General features: G+C 47.7%; 2 protein-coding genes across 2 annotated transcripts; one reads left to right on the top strand and one right to left on the bottom strand.

Annotated features, from left to right (window-relative positions):
* The first annotated feature begins 7067 nt into the window (after positions 1-7067).
* On the top strand, positions 7068-8506 carry LOC4326686 (transcription repressor OFP1). The gene has a single exon (XM_015758499.3). It carries the CDS (start codon positions 7155-7157, stop codon positions 8253-8255), a length of 1101 nt encoding a protein of 366 aa, XP_015613985.3. The 5' UTR covers positions 7068-7154; the 3' UTR covers positions 8256-8506.
* A 12198-nt stretch (positions 8507-20704) lies between these two features.
* Positions 20705-22354, bottom strand: LOC4326685 (heat stress transcription factor C-1a-like). The gene is made up of 2 exons (NM_001398289.1): positions 21988-22354; positions 20705-21908 (listed from the first exon to the last, which is right to left on the bottom strand). Exons 1-2 carry the CDS (start codon positions 22240-22242, stop codon positions 21144-21146), a joined length of 1020 nt encoding a protein of 339 aa, NP_001385218.1. The 5' UTR covers positions 22243-22354; the 3' UTR covers positions 20705-21143.
* Between the last annotated feature and the right edge of the window lie 2847 nt (positions 22355-25201).

Below are 25201 nucleotides of genomic sequence, written 5' to 3'. Positions count from 1 at the left end.
TGCCAATGTGATCAAACTTGCTTAACCTTAGGTATGGCAAACTATGACAAAGTTTGGCTGGTAACCAAACAATCCCTTAGGCCCGTTCTTTTATGATTTCACCTCGTGTTCGATAACACGTTTTTTAAACTGCTAAACCAAAGTATTTTGTGTGAAAGTTTTATATATATATAAAAGCTATTTTAAAATATTAGATAGATCCATTTTTAAAAGTTTGTAGTAATTCAAATTTAATTAATTACACGATAATGGTTTTTTATTTTGTATGTTCTAACTTTATATTAGTTTTACGGGGAAAAGGGGATTTCATTAATCATGAATCTCAGACTGATCCTGAATGATCATCTGTTTGGTGAGGGTACAATCATGATCCAGCTAGAAGTTTGACATCTTCTGGGTTCAAGCAATACTTGTTAATTCATGACTAACTCTATTTTGATCCCTATGAATCTTCTTAATTGTGAAATTCCTCATTCCGAACAGGAGCTCCTTCGTCTATCTGATCACAAAAGCAAGAGATCTGTCCATTTTGCCATTTAGCAATATTTGAATTACCGAGAGGCAATCAGTGTATAGTAGTATCACCGATAGCTAGGATTGTCCATTGCAGTGCCATTAGTATAGAAATGAACATCATCTTACTCGATCATCAGCTCTCCACGGTGGAGGCACCGTGAAGGTGGATGACGGCAACCACAAAGCGGCAAGCACAAAGGTGGATGACTAGCCAAGGCCCGGCCAGAAGGCACGTACGACTGTTCGGATTGTTCGTTCGTTGAACCTTTCCAAGACTCACCCTCGGCCGTACAGACGTGCGCCGTATATGGATAACCTTCTTTTTGTCGCTCGGATTCGTTTGAGCAGTGACTCACCTATCATGCGCCTGCATGCTCATCTGGATCGGCACCAGAACAGTGGTAGCTAGGCCGGAATTGGTAGCCCCCCATCTGCACCGGATCCGTTACGCGACACAGTCTACTGGAGTAGCTCTCCCCTTGTGTTTGTGTGTGACCACAGCCAGCGCGTACATTGGCCCCGTTCAGTTGTGTTTCCACGTGCATGGTACACCTGCCGGAATCGCAGAGATATCTCTGCGTGACACTACTCTAGCTCCGATTGATGATCAAGACGTCAAGGGGCACTTTGGCTCAGGTGAAGAAGGTAGTCAGCAGTACTGACCCCTGATTTGCTATGGTATGGTGGTAGAAGTATGTCACTGACCAATGACGTAGCTAGATATGCGTGTCAGATAACAGAGATTTTTAGAAGACAAGTTGTGAATTCCAACGTGGTATACATGGAGCAGAAGTACGGAAGAGGGCCTCTGGGCGTTTATACAATCAAAGCTCAAATTAAGAAGGTGCGTTTTACGACTGCTCGCAATCATGTCAGCCAGATCGCTCTTATCTTTGTTCACATGCCAATGTCAGAAGCTAAACACAACGTGATGGCAAGTTGGAATTTAGGAGATGCATGAGTAGGTTGATGCAGAGATGAGAGACTCCAGGAGGAGCATCTCTAGCATGCACCACTGCACCTAAGTTCAGCCTGTGACATAACAAGACAAGTGAGAAAGGAACAAAACCCTCTCCCTTCTCTTTCATAATATAATCGCTGTGTTAGAGCCTTTTCCAAGACTGATCACCACTCCAGCGTAGTACTACATAATTAGCCACTATCCCTTCATCCCCTTACCTACCATAGTACTCATAATAAGTTAATACCATTTCTCCTGTAACTGGCACAGCAAGCTTACGCTGCAAAACACAACGCTTGTTTTGCATCACCTGTCCCTTTGTTCTTGGCCATTACACACATCAAGTCCAAAGGCATTTGAAATCTACGAAGACCTTTTGGTTTCTTTTTCATTGTACTTCAGTCCACGGGGTCAAGATTCAAGGACCGTGCAGCCTTTAACTGTTCTTTCGTTACCTGATCTTTAATTTCTCCACCTTGGACTTAGCCTTGTACGTGTATGAGATTATATGCATATGGTTGCTTTAATTTGCAGTAGATCTGTACATGCCTAACCTTTCGTCGTGTTACGGTAGAGGAGGACGCGTACACTGACGATGCTGTAATTAGGCTGCCTCCTACTGCATTGGGAGGATGAAACATTCCGCTACATCCTAATCATGTGGTTACAAACTTTGTGGTGGAAGGATCACCTAGGTGAGAGCGAAATTAGGCCGTTGGTTTTGTACTGATTATTAGTTAAACCCGTACTTTGGTTTGAAATCGAAGTGAGGGAGTAGTACTGAATATATATAGCTGGCTAGAAGGCAGAATGTTTGTTTGTGTTTGGTGCCGTCTACTCTGTTGAAACATTGCACATTGAGGTCAGAATGTCTTCTCGGCCTCAGTGGAACATCAATCAGAGAGAATAAGCCGTGAAATGTGTATGCTTATCCTGCACCTTAAGATGCCTCGTGAGTCGTGATACCGAGCAAGTCCAGACATTAGCGACGAAGTAGGGGTATCTCGTAAATTATATTAAACCCGATCAACGTACTCCTAATCCTATGTATTGTAAATTTGTAATGCCTTCACAATCGTTCTTCACGGCTTGAGAATTCAACTTTTTCGACGGCTATTGGGAACTGTACAGTATAAGACGCGGTTACCGCTAACTGTTTGTAAGAAAACAAAATGAAAGAAAAAAAATGAAAAGCAGTAAAAAATTAAGGGGAAATTCAGGATAATTACAAAAGTATGTAGGGGACATTTAGAACATGTAGAAATGCCATATATTAATGTAACATAGGAAAACTCGGTATGACTTTTGCTTTATTTTTAACATTCAAGCAATTAAAAATCTCGTTTGTTCTTTGTCATTTTTGAATTATCACTTTGGCTCAAAAATATGATGTTAACTTCCTTTTTTCACGAAATTTTTTCACTAGATAACACTACAATTTAAATACTACTTACATCAAATTTTCTAAATGTTTATCCTCTTTTCTTTTTTGGAAATTTTGAATTCTCAAATAAAATTTACCAAACCCTAGTGCTAGGTAAAACCCGTTGTAGAGTCAGTAGCAGCAATAGACTAGAAAAGAAGGATCATACAATATAGTGAAATTCAATCGGCACAATTATTACCCGCTGATTTCGGAGTTTCTGTTTTATAGATTGAGGAAAACAAAAACGACATGTAACTTAAGCCACTATAGTTCCGCGTAGATGGAGGTTCGTTACGACTCTCTTTAGACTAGTGTTTCAAAATTTTTTCTTGTTTTAATTAAATTGTTTTTGTAGTTCGTCCGATTTCAACCTACAACTTTGTATAGTACTCCTATAGTTTCTATGAAACAAATGCCACAATGAATTCTCTATCATTTTAAGAGAGAGATGAGCGAAATGGCTGGGATATATATGATCCATCGCTGTACCAGGGCGGAATATGCGGCAAGTGGCCGTGGCGCGGCGCGAGGTGGGCCAGATCACGCTCTGCTTGCGCGTGGTGATGAACCGGTACGTACGACGACCACCATGCACGCGCCGGATCACGGGGACGATCGCGAGAGCCACCGACCGAACCACCGAACCCCGCGTGCCCGCGGCTGCCGCGCATGAGGACATCTTATTCTCCTCCACTTCCGCGACGCGCGGCTCCGACCGCTGGTCCGTCCGGCCGGCGCGCGCAGAGAGGTCAACGGGAGCGAGTCACGCACAGGCACAGCCACCCGACACCTACACGGGCGGCGGGCGCGCTCGGCGCTCGCTACCACCACCAGCGCGGCCGGCAGCCAGCATGTTCGACTGCCTCGACCAGCCGCCTGGCACGTACGGGGCGTCGTCGGGCCCGCCACATTCTTGCTGGTTTTTGTGATTGTGCTCTGAACGACGTGCGCGGCACTGCAGTGCTGCCTGTGACTGCGAGTGTGCATCCGTCATCCATCCGCATGACCGCATGGTCCGCACCGCATCCCATAATCCCATCCGGACGCCGGTGGCCAAGGCCAAAACGCGGCAGTCCGGCAGCTACCAATGGACAATAGAGATGGCAGGGCATATATACATGATACTTAATATATAAAGGATTGGGAAAGAAAATAAAAACTTGGAAGCCTTCTTTGAAATAGTCCTCAGTTCCTCACGTCCTAAAGGAAACTTTCAATAAGTTCATAATGTCACCTGCTCCCTCTGTTCCATATTTTAACAAGTTTTGGTGTTTTATTTTTTTTTTGAAAGTTTGACAAATTTCATAAAAACATTATAGTAACATCCACAAACTCCACCAGTGACATTTCTTTGACAATTCTATTTCATTCAGTACTTCACTTAAGTAGCTTCTTTTGGGAAATTCACATTTTTACCACACCAAAGTGCTTAATTAGAGATATAACACTAAAAAGAATGTTACTTGGTATTTTAGGCTGAGTTTAAATCGGTTGTATGGCTGTAGTTGTAGGCCGCTGGGATGGATCATTAACGTATACTATAATCTTGAAAATGAATTTATTTGATTTTTTAAGAGCTTCTATATAGAAAACTTTTACATAATATACACCGTTCAGTGGTTGAGAAAACATGCTAATGGATAACGAGAAAGTTGATGAAGGAAACATTCCAAACAAACATGTTCTTAGTCATTTGCCATCACTTATAATAGAAGTGGAGCCCGCCAACATCTCTCCTTGCAGCACAGTTTTACTAATGACTTATTTGGTACAGCTTCAACTCCTAAATTTAGCTACAGGAGTTGGGTCTGAAGCAGAGTTGTGGGGTTGCTTAAACCCAGCTGCACAACTCTAGTTCATTTTGTGATAGAGCTCCACCCAACTCTACTCCCATATTTGGTGGAACTGAAATTGTTTGGCTGAGAGGTGGAGTTGGAGCTGGAGCTGTGCCAAATAGGCCCTAAGCTAGTTGGAGTTGGCCCGATGTTGCACTTGTTCTAGAACTTCCTCAATCTTATTAAAAATCGGTCGGAGCCCTTTTTTTTCCACCGGCCGGATAAAAAAAGACAAAATTTGCTACATGACACTTAAAGCTTGTGGCCTTTGCTGTGAAAAAAAGTATATCTTCTCGTGGGCACTGTAAAAATATGGTAATTAGCTGCTGGACACCGAGACATTATTTTATTATTTCCGGTGAAAATAGAGAGAGAAAGAGCGTTGAAAGTTCATGTCTCTTTTCTCCTCTTTTCTTTCTTTTCCTCTCTTTTCTTCTCTTTTCTTCTTCTGCGAGCGAGCGCGGCAGAGGGTGGCGATGGTCGCCGGCCTCCTCGGCGACGCCACCGGCCTGTGGGGCGACCTCACCGTCCGCGGGTCATAGCTCCTCCTCTGCAACTGGCCCCCAGGCCCTAGTGGCGGCCACTCTCCTCCCCCGCGCGCGGCAATGGCCACCAGCCTCCTCCTCAGCGACGCCACTAGCCAAATTCGCGCAGTCACTACTGGCGGCGTTCGCGCTGCTGCTGGCGCTGCTCCTCGCGCTGTCCAGGGGAGCGGCCGCAGGGGTGGTCGAGGAGGTGCTGCTCACCTGGGAGCTCGGGGTCACTGGCGGCGATGACGACGGCTTCGGGTTTTTCTTCTCCCCGCGACTGCTCTGCGACTCTTCTCCCCGCGACTGCTCTGCGACTCTGCCGCTATCGCGGCTAACCAGCTCCACCACCACCTGCTGCCGAGGGAGAAGAGGAATAGAGAAGGAGATATGAGATTGACGAGTGGGCCCGACTTATAAAATGTTAACTAAGAAGTTAATGACATCAATTATACAGATGGCCCGTGGGCAAACTTGTCTGTTATGAAAGTTTCTCTCTCTGTTTCCATCGGAAATAATAAAATAATACGGTGGGTGTCCAGTAACTAATTACCACATTTTTACAATATCAACAAGAAGATACACGTTCTTTGGGTGTCATATATCAAATTTTGCAAAAAAAAAAAAAAGAAGAGGAATATATTTTTCATGCGAGAGACTGGAATGGAGGTTTTAGGATTGAAGGATTGAGGATAACACCAAGTCAAGGAAACAAAAGGACATTGTTGCCTTTCCTCGTATAAATTGTTTTGACAGCTAACATCATCCCGTCATGCAAAATGGTGGAGCAGCAAATATCTACAACTATAAAAGCACAATCGTCGTTGTCCTTAGGGGCGGACATTCGATCTAACCGAAAATTTTGGTTTCAGTCTTTGAAAAGAGTGAAGACCGAATTTCAGCGAAAAAAATGTTAGGACCGACAAATTCGGTCTCGGTCTCGACCGAAATTCAACAACATTTCCATATATGCAAAGAAATAATGGAAATTTTCAACACAAAAATCACAAAAAAAATTCGTAAGTACTTATGAGTAAAGACTCTTATTAGGTTGCATGCCTAGAAGAAGTAGGTACGTGAAAATTAGAGTTTAATCCTATTAAACATAGTGGATTGTAGGTTGCATTTAGACATTTTTTTGATAATTCGGTCTTTTCTGTCTATTTGGTTAACCGAAGAGACTAACCGAATTGACCGAATAAAATTTCATCTTTCACTATCTATGACCGAATTGATGACCGAATTTCTCGGTCTCGGTCTCTTGGTTCGGTCTTTTTCTATCACCCTAGCTGTCCTTCCCACTTCTCCCCCTGGCACGTAGCGCACGCTAAGAAAAAAAAAACGAATGGTGCGCTCCGAAAAAAAAATCGTGAAAGAAAAGCAGAAAAAGAAATGTCTGGATAAAAAAAATCCTCTTTTTATGTTAAATCCACGTATCACCCACTCTCCTTTTAATGTTATTAGCATTGACCCATTGACCATTGTAATGCAAGTACATACTCCTCATTATCTAAAAAAAGTACATACTCCTACTTAGTACTCTATGTCATATATTCATGAATATATGAAACCTGATTGCAAATGTGCAAATCAACCTTCTCTTATCACATCTCTTGCCTAACCCCACCACTCCACCGCATCACTACACGTGCGTACATAGCCGAGAAATTTCGATGTACACTTTGTACACTTCTACCCCCTCCCCTTCTACCGGCTTCCTACTGCATTCTCTGTCTCATGCAATCTCCATTAGACATTTCACACGATGCAAACCACACTCCCGAGAAGCTTATAAGGAGGCGCAAACCAAGCCGCGACGTGAGATAAACCAAAAAAAAACTCCACTCTCCCCTCCTCAACCCATTTCCAAACACCCAAAGAATACCGCGATGCACACGCCTTTCGTGGACAAGAGCCCCCACCGCCGCCTCGACGGCTTGGGCGCCGGTGGCTGGCTGAAGCAGAGGCTGGCTCAGATCCTAGTGCGATCTACTTGCACCACCAACACCACCACCACGACAACGACCACCTCGTCCACGGCCTTCGTCAGCCTCGACAAGACCAATGCCGACACGCACCAAGAACCGCCGCCGCCGCCCTCGCCGTACTTCTGCACCCCCTGCACCTACCAGAGGCCCAAGCTTGATGCCCCCGGCCGTCCCCGCCGACGCCGACGCAGCGCGTCGCTGGTCCACATCTCCATCGACTGCACCGGCGGGGCCGGGGCCACCTCCGGCCGCCGCTCCGTCCACTCCGACGCGCCCCTCCTGCCGTACTCGTCGTCGTTGCCGACGAAGGATGGCAGGAAACAGAGCAGGGCGAGGAGAAAGGCGCGCTCTTCGCCGTCGACATCCAGGCGGCATTGCCCGTCGTCCTCCTGGGGCCGCGCGCGGCTCCCGAGGGGGGCACCGGGGCAGTACAGCTCCTCGTCGTCCACGGTGACCGACGACGAGCTCGCGCCGTTCAGCACCGACGAGGAGGGCGGCGAGGAGGCCGACACGAGGACGCTCTTCTCGTCCCTCAGCTTCTCCTCCGACTCCACCTCGGAGTTCTACCACACCAACAGCAGCAGCAGCCTCGCCAGGAAGGGCCACAAGAACGCGCCGGCGCGCCGCCCGCCGGCGCGGCGCGCGTCGGCGAGGATCACCAGCGACCCGGCCGACGCCTTCCGGCCGGTGGTATCCGTGGCGGCGACGAAGAAGCAGCACAACGACATGAAGAAGAAGGAGGAGACGGCGATCAAGAGGCAGCTGGGCACGGACGACGACACCGCCGCCGGCGCGGGCATGGCGGTGGTGAAGCGGTCGAGCAACCCGTACGCCGACTTCCGGAGCTCGATGGTGGAGATGGTCGTGGAGCGGCGCATCTGCAGCGTGCCGGAGATGGAGGAGCTCCTGGGGTCGTACCTCTCGCTCAACTCGCCGCAGCACCACCCGGCCATCCTCGCCGCCTTCGAGGACGTATGGGAGGCCGTCTTCGGCGAGGAGTGAGTGAGCGATCACTGATCAGTGACAGTGGCCAACCAACCGATCGACCAAAGCCTTGTTTGATTAGCCAACCAAGCTATAACTCGTTCGTTGTGAGGCCAGTAGAGCAGAGGTGTACGTAGTTAGGAGATGCAGCGAGCGATCGGCATTAATGCGTGTTATCTTGGTTTGCAGTTAAGTCTACTTTGTATTTACATGAAGAATTGGCATATCGATCGTGCCATCAAATGCATATGTGCTCGTGTTATGAATAACTGTAGTGTCAGGAAGTCAGGAAGAAACCGTTGAACGATCGATCAATCCTAGGTTCTAAAAATTGTTCTTCCATTTCGATGCTCATGATCACAAACGGCCCGGCGGGCAACAAATTTCTGAAATCCAATCAGGGGGGCAAGGCGCTGGTTTTGCGCATGTTAAAATTGGGAGTTCATAATTGTGTTTGGAATATCTGATCCCAAAGGGGAACACGGTTGCTGCAATTGTATACACCATGCAACCTTTGCAAGCGAACCCGTGGTTTGGATCCATAGTGCCAAAGGACGCCTGCAGGTCTGCGTGCGCGAGACTGTAACATCACATCAATGTTTTAACGATAGCTTTCAGAGAAGTAGAAAGTTTGACCCAAACAATATCCAGGCCAAATTTGCATGTGCTAGATGCTGTTATTTGTATGGCCAACCACACCACAGCTTTATGCTGATTGATCGCTTAGGCATCTTGGTGAATTTGAACCACCCTGAATTGGATGTGGTCGCTCACACGCTCACATCACATCCTAGTCTACTCATCAGATCAGAAGCACTGTAGTACCAAGTAGCAACAGGAGCGCCAACTTTTAGGATTACATAAAATGGTAGGAGTAGGAGTATTAGCTAGGAGGAGGCAGTGAAACCAGAGGAGCATATATGCTCTCCATCTTGACAACAAACAAACAAGCCAAGATGGTTTAGCTAGCAAGTGCGTCATCCAATAATTAATCATCCCAAATCCCCAGGAGAGAAGCAATACGCAGCGACTGGCACGTAGGGCCCACCAGAGGACCGCTTGGGAGTGGGCCCACGCGTCAGCCCTACAGTAGAACTTTCTTTGACCGCGGTCGGTAATTCGGTAATCGGTGACGTAGCTCGCCGCGCGTGCAGGAACAAGCATAAGCCGCCGCCGCGCTTGTCCGCACGCGGCGAGCGGGTCTTCAGATTCCCGCCCCCGCGCGAACGCCGCGAGAGCAACGGTGGGTGGTGCCGACTCCGCGCGCGCTAAGCTCTTCTATCGTCTACTTGTGGTGTTTTTTTGGGTGGGAATTTCCTATACGGCCTCGAGTTCGGTTGCCCGTGTTCGTGCGTGCGTGCGTGCGCGCATGTGCGGAGCTGGGCGCGCGGCGCGGCGCGCTGCCCCTGTTCCCGATGGCGTCGCGCGCGGCGCGGCCCGTTGCTGCTCACTGACGTCGACGCGCGCGTTCTTCACCGAGTATTTTTGTTTTCGTCGCTGGCGTGGAGTTCGGCGATTCCACCGGTGGTCTGGTGGTTCTCGGTGTGGTGGTTTCGGAGAACCTCCTTGGTCAGCTCGTACTTGGGCTCCGACGAACCGGTTTATCAGTTATCAACTCACATGCCTCGTGAGCCATGCGTGGGAACGTCCGGGCGTGTTCCCAAAAATGCGGACGAGGAGGTTGCGAGGGAGAATCAGAGAAGGAAATCCGAGGGGCTTTTGCGGGCCAAAATATAGCGAAGCGTTACGGGAACAAGTTCATCCGAGGTCCCTTAACTTGTCAACGAATCCGATTTTCATCCTTCAACCGCAAAACCAGATACAACGGGTCCCTCAACTATCAAAACCAGTGCATATGAGATCCCTCGGTGGTTTACATGGTGGTTTTGGCCAATGTGGCGTCTACGTGGCTAATTTGACTCGGTCTTCAACTGACGTGGCACCGACGTGGCGCGTACGTGTCAATTCGATCCGAAAAAATAATAAAACCCGTGAGACCCACGTGTCAGTTTCACACACACAAAATAAAAAATGGTGGGACCTACGTGGGCCCCACATGTCATCCTCACTGCCCTCCTCTTCTTCCCATTATCCTCTCTCTTCTTCGGACACTGACTGCGGCCAGCGACCTCGGCGAGGCGGCGCCCTCGCCGCCGCCTTCACTCTCCGACGGGTCGTCGTCTTCCGCGGCCTCGTGGTGGTGACCGTGGCTGCTCACGCGACAGCTGGACCAGTAGCCGCAGGAGTCGGAGCGCTCGACCGCGGGCTCCGACGACGAGGATGACCACTCCGGCGCCATCGCCGTCACGCTCGAGAAGGATATGGAGTTCGACAGCGGCGGCAGCGGTACTGAGGGCGGGGATGCGGCCGGCGCAAGACCCCGCGGCGGCGCCGACCACCACGCCGCCGGTCGGGAAGGGGTCGCCAAGGCATATACTGGCATGGCGAGGCGGCCGGTCGTAGCGGGGATTGTGGATTCGCAAAGAAAAGTACTTGTTGTGAATTGAACGTGTGCCTGATGATCTATGAACTGGCCGCATAGCAATGGTTTTGTCAACAAAAGAAAATTAAGATATGGAGAAAAAAATAGCTATAGCTTAACTGTCAGTGATATGTTATCTAGCTCAACTCTTCCAATAGCAGGGATCGACTCCTCAATTCTTCCAATAGCAAGCAATCCGGAAAGCAGAGTCTGCATCATGCTGGAGATGCAGCAGCAGCTTCTCTCCGCCGCCGCGCCAACCACCACCTCACCCGCCGCAGTGCCGACCACCCCGGCTCCGGCTACCGCGGCGCCTCCTCTCCCCCGGTCGAGGCTCCCGTCGCCGGCGCCGTTGCCCACCGCCGGAGCTCGGACAGCCCGCCTCGCTCGCCTGCTCCGCCGCCCACCCGCCCCGTCCGCTCCGGCACTCCCCGGGAAGAAGAAGAAGAAGAGAGAGAGGGGAGAGGGAAGAAGAGGGGAGTGAGGATGAGGAAGAACAGAGAGAGAAGAGAGAGGGATGGAGGAGTGAGACTGATATGTGAGCCCACGGTTTCTATTATTTTTCTGGGATAGAATTGCCACATAAGCGTCACGTCAATGCCACGTGGGATGAAGACCTAGTCAAACCAGCTACGTAGGCGCCACGTCAGTCAAAACCGCCTTACAAACCGTCGAGGGACTTTGTTTGCACTGGTTTTGATAGTTAAGGGACCAGTTGTATCTGGTTTTGGGGTTTAAGGTCGAAAATAGGATTTAGTGTAAAGTTAAGGGACCTTAGATGAACTTATTCCAAGTGTTACGTTATCCTCGTCACAAGTGAGCCCAAGTTGGACGGCCCAACGATCCAGTTGAACATACGTGACTTACTTCTTTGGGCATTCAATTCCATATGACTCGAGGGAATAAGTCTATTTTACATCTTTCTGTCTTGCCCTTGATCCAAAAATGCATCCGTCAACCATAAAATAGGATATAACGCATCTCTCAACTTCAAAAACCAGTGCAAATCAGCTCTTTCATTGGTTAGGAAGCGTTTTTTGCTGAGTCAGCAGTACAAGCTTTAAAAAAATAATAGTGGGATCCATATGTCACCCCCCTCTCATTCCTTCTTCTCTCTCCCCCTTTCACCACCTCCCCACCGCTGACATTCTTCTTCGTCCCCATCCTCATCCACTTCCTCTCGCCCGCTCCTACTCTTACTCTTCCTCGCGCTCCTCATTGACCTCACCTTTCTCCTCTACCCCTTCGCATCTGTCGTCTGTGTGGCCGAGCTCCACCTCAACCGCTTGTGTGTCAACCCGTCCCTGTTCCCGACCCAATAACCTCAAGGTTGTGTCGGAGGAAGCCGATGCTCCCGTGTCAACTTGTCCACATTCCCGGCTATTGACTTCAAGGTAGTGAGGGTGGCAGCCGGCGAGGAAGGCGGTCTATAGCAGTGGAGGAGGAGAGGAGGGAAGCGAGGGAGCCGGCGATGCGCCATTCCATACACCGTCTTCCTCCCCTAACGTGGCATCACATTCGCTGTCCCGTTGCGTCTTCGTTGTCCATCGCCCAGATACACATCCCGTCCGTCCTCTTCTTTCTCCGATGCATCATCCTCTAATGGCCAGTGGCAGTGACGATGGCGGTTCTACGCTTAGGGGATGAGGGAGGGTCTTGGGCACCGTGCATGGTGAAGGAAGTGGAGGAGAAGCTCGGTGGCATCTACGATGGAAAGTTTGAGCAGCGCCTGATACGTAACACCAACGGGCTCCGCGGGGAGCAGCTCATCCATGGATAGCTTCAGTGATCGAAACCTGTTGCCCCGGTGCAGCTTCCTCCCCTAGTCGGTGGCTCCGTTGTCGGTGGGAGCATAGCGCCAGCATAGTGTAAGCTGGCAAATACGTAGTTGTGCCCAACCCCTTCGAATATGCATCTGCACCTTCTCCCAACCCTCCCGTGCCTCCACGCTGTTGGCTCCTCCCCCAGCCGGCTGCTTCGTTGCCGACGGCAAAGTGCCCGCATGGTGTATGCTGATGTAGAGGTTATCGTGCCCAGCATCCTCCAATACGTGTGCACCGCCTGCCTTCAGTACGGGAGGAGTTCGTGGTGCAGTTCTCCTAGGCGCCCCGTCGGTGGTCGGTGGGAGGAGCTCGCAGCGTGGGTCTCCGACAACCACCATGCCATCTGCAAAGGAGGAGGAGGAGGACGAGGCGGCAAGGGGCACGAGTGAGCAATATCAACGGAACTGGGTGTTGAAGTAGTGTTGTTGCGCACATCCATGGCTGCATTCTCGCACACACGGCCGCTACTGCCACTGTCAAGTAGGGCCCACCGCATATGTTTTGTCATGTCTCACTGACATGTGGGCCCCACATGAAGAAACTGCTTCCTAAACCAATGAATGAGCTGATTTGCACCTGTTTTTTAAGTTAAGGGAAGCATTATACCTGATTTTGTAATCGAGGGATGTGACTCAATCAAGAGCAAAAGATGAGGGAGATGAAACGGACTTATTACTAACTCGATTGGGCCAAACAGAGAGGCCTTTCAACCGAGGTTCATTAATTCATTATTTCTCCTTCCGTGCTTGCATTAATAATACTCCACATCTACGTATGTCATGGGGTCTCTCTCTCAACCTTATCCTTTCTCTCCCGTTGGCGGTAAAAAGTGAACAGCCAGACTCCTCCTTTCCACTTCGCTGAAACCCCTCTCCCCTACGCTTGTGGTGGCAGCTAGTCGCCGTTGACGCGTGGGGGGGGGGGGTGGGGGTTCAGGGAGCTATTGTGTTCATCCCGTGGTCAGATTTATCCCGTTATGTATCGAGTTTATCTCGTTCTAGGTTTTCTTCTTCCTCTTTTGTGTACAGCTCGAAGGCGATGTCAACACCCATCTTCTTCATCCCAGATGCTCCCTTCCATGCTCAGCTTGAGTTCAATCCGGGATTTCTCAGCTTCATGCGGTTCAGAGGGTTGCTATGGAGGTTTCTGTTGGTGTTAGATCCACAAGTGCAACAGATATTCCCTGTGGTGGGAACACTTCTTCCTCCACAACGATGAGGTGGTGCTGGTCTTTCAAATCATCTCCAGTGAGGTTGTCGCTGCTGGTCTGGTGTCCTTCCTTGTCTTCGATGGGGTATCTCCAAGGTTTGACTGAAACTTCTCTTGTTCATCGCACTACTACAGGAAGGGTTTTTCCGTGCAGTCAAAAAATATTTTCGCATGCGAATGAATGGCCCGCACGCAACTACTCGTCTGCGAAAATCGTGATTTTTGAGTGCGGGAGGCGCCCCCGCACGCGAAAATTGGATTTTTCCGTGCGGGTGCTTATGTCGCCCGCACGAAAAATAAAAACCTGAAAAAAAAATAAAATTCACAAATTACCGAAACCCTAACCCTAGATCCACCGCTCCCTGCTGCCGCCGCTAGATCTAGCCGGAGGGCAGCCGCCACCGCCGGATCCTGGCGTGGGAAGGGCGGTGCCGCTCCTAGCAGCCTCCTCATCATCATCGTCGGCGGCCGCATGAGGTGGGGACGGTGGCGCCGCTCCCGGCCGCCTCCTCCTCGTCGTCATCGGCAGCGGCGCCGCTCCCGACTGTCGCCTCCTCCTCCTCGACGTCGGCGGCGGCCACCGCGCTGCCTCCACCAGCAGCCGCGACAGGCGCCTCCTCGTCGGCGGCCTGATCAGGCCGGCGGCGCCGCTCCCGACCGCCTCCTCCTCGTTGTCGTCGCTCGAGGCCAGAGATTGAGGGAACTGCGCCACCCGCCGCTCGCTCGCTCGCTCGAGGCCACCGCCTCCTCGTCGTCGTCGGCTACAGGGGCGGCGTTGATTCGGCCGGCTGCGCCGCTCCCGGCCGCCTCCTCGTCATCATTGTAGCTCCCGGCCGGAGGGCGAGGGAGCCGGTCGCCTCCTCCTCGTCGTCGTAGCTCCCGGCTGGAGGGCAAGGGAGCCGCCGCCGGAGGGCGAGGAAGCTGGCCGCCTCCTCGTCGTCATCGTCCCGATGCAGTTGATCAGTGCGCCAACCGAGGTGAGGATGTGAGGATGCAATCCCGAGGCGAGGAGATAAGGATGTGAAGGAGAGGTGAGAGTGAGAGAGGAGAGATATTTTGAAGATAAGGAAGAGTGGTGGATAAGGATGAAATTTTGAAGTATCGAGGAGGGATAAGGGGAGGAATGATAGACTTATAGACAGGCCTTTAAGAGGCCCACATGCGAAAATCGATTTTCCTGTGTGGGCCTCTTAAGGATCCGCATGGGAAAATAATTCTATTTTCGCGTGCGGTTGGCTTAAGCCGCCCACACGGGATAATTCGTTTTCCCGTGCGGGCGACGGCTTGGCGCCGGTCTTCCTATTTTCCCGTGCGGTTCCACTTACAGATCGCATGGAAATAAAAGGGGGCGGCGTCCACAAAAATCTATCCTGCAGTAGTGTCGAGTTCATTTCAACCTCTACTTTACGAGGCCCCTGTTGGGTTTGTGGCTGGATGTCATCTTTTGCAGTCAACCTTGTTTTCACCATAGCCGTTGTCGGCTTCATCATCTAGGTCACCGGTGAGGGAGAAAAAGCGAAGCAAGGACTGGAATGCTTTTCTATTTTCTTTTCGTGTCCTTCTTTACATATTTCAAGGACCTTTGTATAACTTGTCCTTTTTCAAGGATCCTTTTGCATGTTGTGTTGTACTTCTACCAGCTGCTTGTTCTACTGAGAGCTAGCAACTCAATCTCTCTTTTTCTGAGAGATGTCCAAATGGCACATGTAATCTGTTTGCATGTGAGAACTCCTATATCGAATAAATACATGAGTTTTCAGAAGAAAAAAAACCATCTACATATGTCGTCTCTCTCTAGCAAAATATAATAACACCAGCGAAATAACGTTTTCCCATTTTCCTTTTGTTTTCTTAGAGCCTTAGCAGTTGAGCCAGAATATGCAATAGCAACGTAAAGGCATGCCCATGGAATATCCGCTGAATTGATATAACGCCTAGGGTTACAAGCAGCAAGATTTCTAGAAGGTATGGGATCCTTAATTAATTTAGACATATCAATGTCCATATCTTAATTACCATTTCTCGTTGCAGAAAAATGGCTAAATAAGGGCAAGTACAAAGGTAGAGATCGGTGTGGTCTCTACGTTAATTAGAGGCTATCACGTTACAATAGTTAAGCCAGTACAGTCTCTAACCATTAATGTACCAAAATACTTTCTTACTAGTCATCTTTCCTTTATTAGACTCAATGCAACAAAAAAATTTTCTAATAAATGCTAAGAGTCGACTCTACACCGTTGTCATGCGTAGCAACCATCTTTCTCTTTCCTACTTCCTCTCTCTTCCACGTCACCAAATATGCTTGCATGACAATAAAGAGAGACCGCTAATAAAGACCATTGTACATGTCCTAAGAGATGCCAGTCCACTGACAATAGAGCAAGGGCCTAACTTAATGGATATATACCAGGAAGGCAGGAACATAATAGTGCTGTATACCATAATGTTTATGAATAAGAACAATTCGATCATAGTGTAGATATCGTATATTTGAATCTATGATAGAATAATCGATCGATCGGTGCCCCATAAGCCATAATATGCGTCCAATATCCCGCACACAGTATGCCATGCGGCATTGCAAGGGAACACAAACCATTCGCGCACACGTGCAAGGGGGGACTACTCGACACCCTTCGCATGCATCCATGCGTGCAAACATGCATATGCTGCTGTTGTTACCCCCCGTCCCGCATCACAAAAACTTCTTCCTCTGTCCACGGATATACGGAATCATAGTTTTTTTTAATAAAAAATAAGAGTTTTTTTATTTGAGGGAAAAATATACTGTAGGAATTTTCAAGACGATTTTTTCCAACATCATTATTTTATTTTTCCAGATAGACTATAAAATTACCATTTACAAAAATAAGTAAAGGTAAAAAAAATTACCATTTTCAAAAATAAGTAAAGGTACAATAAAACTAGTCTTGCCTATAAAATTAAAACTAGTCGATTTTTACAGGTATGGTCTTAAGAGGTAAGAATTATTTTTACAGACGGACCTCTTTAGATCACACATGTAAAAATCGATTTTCACACACGAGACGTAAAAATATCGGCTTACAAAAAGTTAGATACCTTATAAAATCTGCCTCCAACCATTCATCTCGGCTAAGTCCCTCACTTCCTACCCTCATCCTCCACCCCTCTCCTTCACTTCCTTGATTCCCTCCCCTCCCTCTCCCTCTCCCTCCCAGATCAGGCAGAGGGGTGATGGCGGCAGAGGAGTTTACCACGTAAATATTCCTTTTCCTCCATGTCTACTCTATATACTCCCTGTATCTCAAAATATAAAAGTTTTTGGGTGAATGCTGGGACACATTCTATAACTACGAATCTGAATAAGAGTATGTTTATAACCGTAGTACTAGGATGTATTCATCCATCTAAAAACTCTTATATTTAGGACGAAGGAAGTATCAATATAACTCCACGATATAATATTTCCATCCCAATATCCGTCGACAAACCCTAAAATCGGGCATATATACCACGTACTAAGTTTGTAACTCGTCACACACATGAAGTCATGAACTCGGTCTCATGCACATACGGAGTATGAAACAGCGAGATCGATGGATAACATTGAACGGCCATGCACGATGATGTACTTCCTCGTTACATAAAAATAAACTATTACCAAATGTGACATATCCTATAGTGCTACAAATCTGAACATAAATATATCCAGATTCATAGTGTTAAGATGTGTCACATCCAATTCTATATTCGTTTTTTATGGTACAGAGGGAGTATGTACTAAACTGGAAATATAATTAACTTAAGTCACCGACATATGGGTTTTACTCCATCTATCGCATTTTAAGCGTAGTTATGGGTTTGTGTCCAACGTTTGACCTTTTTTATTTAAAAATATGGGCCGTGTTTAGTTCCTCCTCAAATTTTTTTTGGACGTATACGGACGCACATTTGAAGTATTAAACGTAGACTAATAACAAAAACCCATAACTACGAGATTCCGCATGTAAGCTACGAAACGAATTTATTAAGCTTAATTAATCCGTCTTTAGTAAATATTTATTGTAGCACCATATTGTCAAATCATGGCGTAATTAGGCTCAAACGATTCATCTCGCAATTTACATGCAAACTGTGTAATTGATTTTTTTCGTCCATATTTAATGTTTTATTCATGTGTCTAAACATTTAATGTGATGGAATTTTTAAAAGTTTAAATAAACTAAATATAGCCATAATGTGTTTTATCCATTCAAAATTTCTTATTTTTAGGACGGAGCTAGGGAGCAAGAAATCCACTTCCGTACTACTCAGCCAGCTTGCTTGATTTCTGCTAGCAGCAGCCTAGCCTAGCAGCTAAGCAGGTGCATAGATAACATATTTTATGCCTGACATGGTGAGCCCCGCACCGGCTAACATGCGATTGAATGCGCAACAGTGCGATCAAGTTGGCTATAGCTAGCTAGAGAACCGCCTGCATGCATGACCTCCCAGGCAATCCTACAGTCACAGTCACACAGTGGCATGTCACGCCTGCACACACGCTGCCTTTGCCTCCTTTCTCACATGGTTTGAGATGAGAGGTCGATCGATAGATAGGTAGGCAGATACATGTCGCCTTTGCCTTTAGCTATCCTGCATTCTTTGCTTGCGCGCGTGCTGTAAATAGTAGAAGTATATACTCTACAGTTGCATGCATGTGGGTTTACACCGTGTATTATCAACTCGTTAACTGACCGCCAGAACGTTGTTAGTTAATTAGCCCGTCGATTGATAATGAGTATCGATTGTTTTTAACTTTGTTGTCACGCGGCTTAATTAAATAGTGTAGCAGCTGGTCGTATATCGCCTGTCGTCGCGCGACGGTTGGAGATGCGGCTCACAGTAACCGTAACTGTACGTGTATGGGCACCTTTAAGGCCGGCGTGATCAAGGTGGGCTCCTACGGTCGCCAACGTAACACAGTACACCCGCGAGACATAATTCCATCGGTGCTTCACACAGTAAACACAGACAAAGGATATGTTTGGGGAGTTTTAAATTCTGAGAAGCAGCTATTTGATAGTCAGCTTATGAGAATCTGAAAAAACTCTGAAACCCAACTTCTCCAGTTTCTGGCTTTTTATTTCATTTTTAGAATCTGTAACTATTTGAGGCAGCTTCTAACAGAAACAATTTTTGAAAAAAACTGCAGCTAAGAGGAGAAGCTCCCCTAAACATGGCCAAAGTCATCTTTGTGCCCGATGGAGACCTGCCAACTGGGGGCCACCTGCTGCTGAATATATATCGCGGGGCCCACCCTGTTTTGGACACATCCGTTTACTTTGCCCATATGCCCTCTCGCTATAATCTCAACGCGCGACGGGTCAAAACAATTAAGAGAGTGATCATTGTTCATCCGATCTTGTACGCAGTCCTACAGCCACTTGCGTCGTCGTACAGTGACATGACATCGATCACTCCGATATATAGAAAACAATGATAAAAAAATCATTTTATATCCCGTTCCATAATGGCATTCCCTTAATTACCATCGATATCACGGTATTTATATATTTCAATTAATTCTTTTATGAATTACGAAATACAGTAATGTATGTAGAGCTAGCGCGTCAGTGTCTGGCTACCTGACCATGGAGACCAGCGTAATTATACGAGCCGTCATATCATTTGCATATAAGCATATTCCGGCCGAGGGGGACATGGACCATATCATGTCACGTGGGTGGTGGATGGATATTGGCTAGTGGCCATGCATCGCGCTATACATTCTACTGCATCCGTCCCAAAATAAATGCAGTCGTGAATATCTGTGTCTAACGGTTTACCGTTCGTCTTATTTGAAAAAATTTATAAAAAATTTGAAAATATTTAGTCGTATATAAAATATTATTAATATTTTATCATCTAATAGCAATAAAAATGCTAATCATAAAAAAATTTCAAATAAGACGAACGGTCAAATGTTAAACGTGAATAGTGTAAAACTACACTTATTTTAAGACGGAGTACTATACTGGTACTACTATATATATACCACCTAGAGTACTTAATTAGCTCAGCCTTTAGTTAGTGATTTACCGTACGCCCATAAATATACATATATATCTCCTCACAGCTATAGCTCAGCCAGTAGCTAGCTAGCACGTAGTACCACTCGATCGATATATCGATCGACGATCAAGCTGGCGGACAGCCAAATCTTTGTAAATATCGATCGATCTACACCTGCCGGCAGGTTGGAATAATAATCCCGCAAAGCAAATTACTACTGGTAGATTACTAGTAGGATTATATATCATATATCAATCGGAGTGTCACACCTTGCGCGCCACCGAAGTTAACAGCTGGGGGCAGGACCAGCTTAGTGGTGTAATTAAACAAAGATTTCGCGATGCTTAGCCACGATTAAGCCACGCGATCGATCGATCTCAGTCCAAACTAAAGGAGTCAAGTACACTCCTATACCTGCAAACTCCTGCATATCCGCGGGGCGCGTAATTAAGAAGTGGACTCGATCGAAGGCGCGGCGCCCGCGAGAGCGACGGGGGAGAGAGGAAGAGAGGAGAAAATCACAGGGGAAAATCACGTCAAAAATCGCCAAATCGCTGGTCGCGCCGCGCGCCCTCTCGTGAGCTCTAAGAGCCTTTCATTTCTTCTTCTGCTTCCCTTAGCTAGCTAGCTAGCTAGCTTCCGGCATCGACGTCCAAATCCAAACTTTAATTAACATCATCACTACAGAAAATGCTAATGGAAGCAGACACCTGGACCATTAACACAGCACAGCGATCGGCAATTCGTCACCACCCCTAGCTTCTTATTGGCTGTGTGCAGTGGGCCCTGGAGAAATTAAAGAGTCTGAAAGCAAAAGCCACTTCTCACAAAAGTCACAAACCACTCAATAAACTAAGTGTATTGCTGAAGTTAACATCAGGGTAGATGGGCAATCACAGGAAGCCAAATGCATGTTTCCAGCAAAAGTTATGCAGCAGAGATTAATATAAGCACTTTGATGAAATCATGAACCCTACAAACTTGGAGGGCAAGAAGAAATGTCCATGCATCCACCTAATGAAAACACTACTTACTAATAATAGTAGTACTAATTAACTATCAGCTAGCAATCAAAAAAGTACTAGTAATCAACACCGTACCACTATTGTTTGATGCGTTGTACATAAGTACACAGTAGTAATTAAGGTTTTACACCATCGTCTGTAATCTAATCTGTACCCTGTAAGAATAATCAGATCAACACGTACTGATCGATGCTGGTGTTACTGCATGCATTGCACTAGAACTAACATCTGTTTTTTTTTTTCTTGGCAGTGTGTACGTAGGATCGAGTGACTGAATCAGTAAGTGGAATGGAAGAATTACTACGTGCATGGGCATGATTCGGCAGGTTAATTAAAAGAAAGCTTGACCAAGTAGACAGAATGGGAATGGCGGCTCCACCTTGGCCTCACCGTCCGTCGTTAAGCCCATCACGCCGCCACCCCCGAGCTCCGGCACTTGGTGCACGCCGCAGCTAGCGGTGGGCGGCTCCAAGGATGGCAACACCGTCATGGGCTTCATCTGATGATGATGATGATGATGATGCTCCGTCGTCCACCAGTAGGTGCCGTCCATGGCCGCGGCGCCGGCGAGAGCCAGGAGCGGCTGCGGAGGTTGTGGCGGCGGCGCCGGCGGGAGGGGACAGACGGTGGGCTCGTGGGAAGGGAGGTGCTGGCGCCGGCGCTTCCTCTCGGCGGCCTGCTCGAGGAGGTGGCCCGTGACGGCGTTGGGGTCGTCGGCGAGCTTGGCGAGGAAGGACATGAGCTGGTCGGGCCGCCGCTCCGTCGCCTGCAGCCGCTGGCTCATCCGCGCCAGCTCCTCCCCGATGGCCGTCTGCTCGTGCCGCAGCCTCTGCACCTCCTCGAACAGCGCGGCCTCCTTGGCCAGCACGTCCTCCGCCGCATCCTCCTCCTCTCCCGACATTCCCACGCTGGCCGCAGCAGCAGCCACCTGGTGCTCGCCGGCGCCGCCACCGAAAGAGCAGGACGCGCCGCCACCGCCACCGCCGCCCTCGCCACGCTTCTTGCGGCGCACGATGCGCGGCAGCAGGTGCGTCTGGCCGCGCAGGAACGACTCGTGCGCGAACTCCCACCGGTCAGGGTGAACCTTCCGGAATCCCTGCACGTACCACAAGACGGAAAAAGCGTTAATCATCGGGAGTACGGCGGACCGGCGCCGGCGATTGAATGATACTGACGTAGGTGTTGAGTTGGCGAACGAAGCTGGAGAAGTTGCCGTGCTTGAAGAAGCAGGGGAGGAGGAGCTGCGAGAAGGCGGCGGGGTCGACGACGACGAAGCTGTTGTTGTCCCTCCCCCACCGGACGAGCGCGTCCGTCCGCGGGTCGCACACCATCTGGTACGTCTTCGCCACGAACGGCGCCGTCTGCTGCTGCCCGTCGCCGCCGCAGCACCCGATCAGCCCCAGCGCGAGCTCCGTGTGCAGCCCGTCCATCTCTCGATCGATCGACCGAGCAGCAAGCCAAGCCAAGCCAAGCCACTCCACTGCTCCGAGCTATAGCTTTTGCCTACACGTCAAATCCCTCAAAAGGCAAAGCCACGCACGGTGGCTAGCTCGCTCGATCGTGGTTAACCCTTATACTGCGATGACAGGACATGATCTAAAGTAAACAAGTGATGATATGAGCGGCATATACTACTATTGGGGCGTTGGGGGGGTTGTTCATATAGAAGTGTCCGGGAGGCCGGAGCGCGACAAGTGTCGGGCTCCTGACCCTTCCCGCTGTGGCGTACGTCGCCATCGCGTGAGATTTGAGGCCATGACACTAAACAGTGCCGCCTTTTGGACCAACAGCGTGATCCGGGGCACCCGGCAACGCCAAAGCGGGCGCGGGCGTGCATGCCTCTCGATCTAATCCCAACTAACCGCATGCCTAATCTACTTGCCAGATCCGTCATATCGCCCCTGGATATACCCGGCCGGCCCGGCTTGGCTCGATCTCTTGACAGTACTTCAGTAGCTAGTACTAGGTGTTGACCGCTTTGTGAGCGCCGAGATCAGCGGACACCTGTGCGAAGGCGAACAAACGATGGCCACCGACTTCGACCGCTAGCTACGCGAGATTTGATATGATCCGTGACACCGGTCGGCGAGCGCGCGCGATCGTCCCGGCACGGCCGGGAGTGAACGATCGAGATCGCGGGCGGTGCGCGCCACCAGAAAGGAGGCGGAGGCGGCCGGGGTTTGGTCGTGATCGACAAGACGGTGTACGTGCACGGCGGATTTCAGCGACCGGATGGATGGGGATGAGATGGGCGGTAGGGCAGAGTGGGACGGATGGAGGGGCCTCCTGGTGGCCTACACGAGGATTGGATTGGATTGATTGGAGAATCGGGGGAAAAGAAGTGCTCCTAATACTATACTGTAGCGCGCACTGTGCTAGCTAGGGCCTAGGTGTGCTCTCTTCGAAAATATCTTGTCTCCTTGAAGGCTTGGAATGGATGGGGATCGGTCGGTCATGCCTCCTTGCCTTTGGTCCCCAAACAGCTGAATGGCTCTGCTCCCCGTTTCCAAAATTGGGGTTGTTCTATTCCATGCCCTTTTTAGGAATGAAAGGATACTCCACTTTCTGTGTCCATATGGTCTTACTATCAGCTACCAGTAGTACCATTACTCCATTTTAGTAGTAGTGGGTTTGGTGTTGGTGGGTGGTTTTGTGAGGTTATCCTGCCTAATTCGTTTGGGCCTCCTAGCTTAGATCCATCAGTGGAATTAGTTAGTGACAAAGTCATTCTTACTACAAGAGGAAAGTCCCTTCTTATACCTTCTATAAATAAATTAATAATGTCCTCGCAGATGATATCTTTTGCGGCTAATTGAAATCATGGACTACGTACTGCTTTGCTAAAAAAGAAAATACGTGAAATGTTTTATGTTCAACACCTGTCTCCATTGGTCTAATGGATTAGGTTTTCTATATTGTTTATTTAACTAGGAAGATAGCCCGCGCATTTACGCGGGCTGCGCATTAGTTTGTTTCGAAAATAGTTCTAACAAATCAAATTAAAATTAAAGTAACGTATTTTCTATTTTGAATTGAGTGTTCTTTATATATCTCTTTCGTGAAGAAATATCAACAAACTTTCATTGGTTTTTTTTACCATCCTGCTAGCCCTCTCTTTAATTACTTCTCATATATGTGCAATTAGTTATGCATGTGAATCAATATAGATAGAAAAATTATTTTAAAAAATATTTATTGTAGTAGATATAATTTTTGGGTTCACCTATTTAAAGGAAAATCAATGGTTTGTTTTTTATCATAATTTTTAGGAATCTTAATTTGTTTGAGTACCATATGGCATCTTAGGAGCGTTTGTAGCACACCACGCATGTGACAGATTGAAAGCGTTTGTACGGAGTTTATTTGATTTGTACTATATAATAGATAGTTAATATAGCATTTCTTATTGTTATGTACTGAGCTGCTATCTAGAAAATTTGGATAAAGAAGTGAGCAGGTGAGATAATAGGAGATAAAATGATGGGTCTACCATGTTAAGTGAAAATCAATGATATAATGTTTTCCTTTTTTTTCTCAAAATTTTTTAGATTTCTCTAATTTAATTATTAGAGCGCCACGTGATGGCTTAGTAGCGTTTGTAGGAGTCATGTGACAGCTTAAAAGCGTTTGTAGAAAGTTTAGTGGACTTTTATATATAATTTGGTTTTTTCGCTTTATGCTTTTTAATTTCCGATCGTACGATCTTACATTACGTTCATATAAACGTATATCATGTAATTTTTTTTAGGTAGTACATACGTACATTCCTCTCCTTCCATATGCATCGCATAGGATTTTTTTTTACTGTTTACGAATAGTACATCGTACCTTCCTCTCCACGCATCGTATCTATATTAGAAGAAGGAATGATTTTAATAGATTTAATTTAATGGCCTGAAATATTGGGTCACCAATTTAAGTGAAAACTAAGGGCTAGATGTTTTGCTTTTTTCTCAGAATTTGTAGGATTTTCTCTAATTTATTAGAGTGCCACGTGACGGCTTGAGAACGTTTTTAGAAAGCCACGTGGCTCCTTGAGAGTGTTTGTAGGAAGATTAATGGACTTTTAGTATATAATAATAGATAGATTTATCTATCTATTTACTCCGTGCCAAAGTATAGTTATTCGTACCTTTGTAGTATTATGTTATTTGAACCACCTCTGCCCTCAATTTTGAAATACTTCAAACAAAGGGAGTATCATGTTAAGGTCTTGTTTGGATCATTTAGTCTCTAAACTAAAAACTTTAAACTTTAGTCTCCTACTATTTAGATCCAGAGACTAAAAGGGACTAAAGGTATGTGGATAGAGGGAGAGAGAAGAGAGAGGCTGCCACTTTCTTCCTTACAAATATCTCCATAAGGGATTAATGGATTTTAATCCTAACA

This window comes from Oryza sativa, chromosome 1 (genome assembly GCF_034140825.1).
Source record: "Oryza sativa Japonica Group chromosome 1, ASM3414082v1".
Taxonomy (NCBI): domain Eukaryota; kingdom Viridiplantae; phylum Streptophyta; class Magnoliopsida; order Poales; family Poaceae; genus Oryza; species Oryza sativa.
Note: the sequence above shows the minus strand (reverse complement) of the source record. Positions and strands in the feature narration are given on the sequence as shown.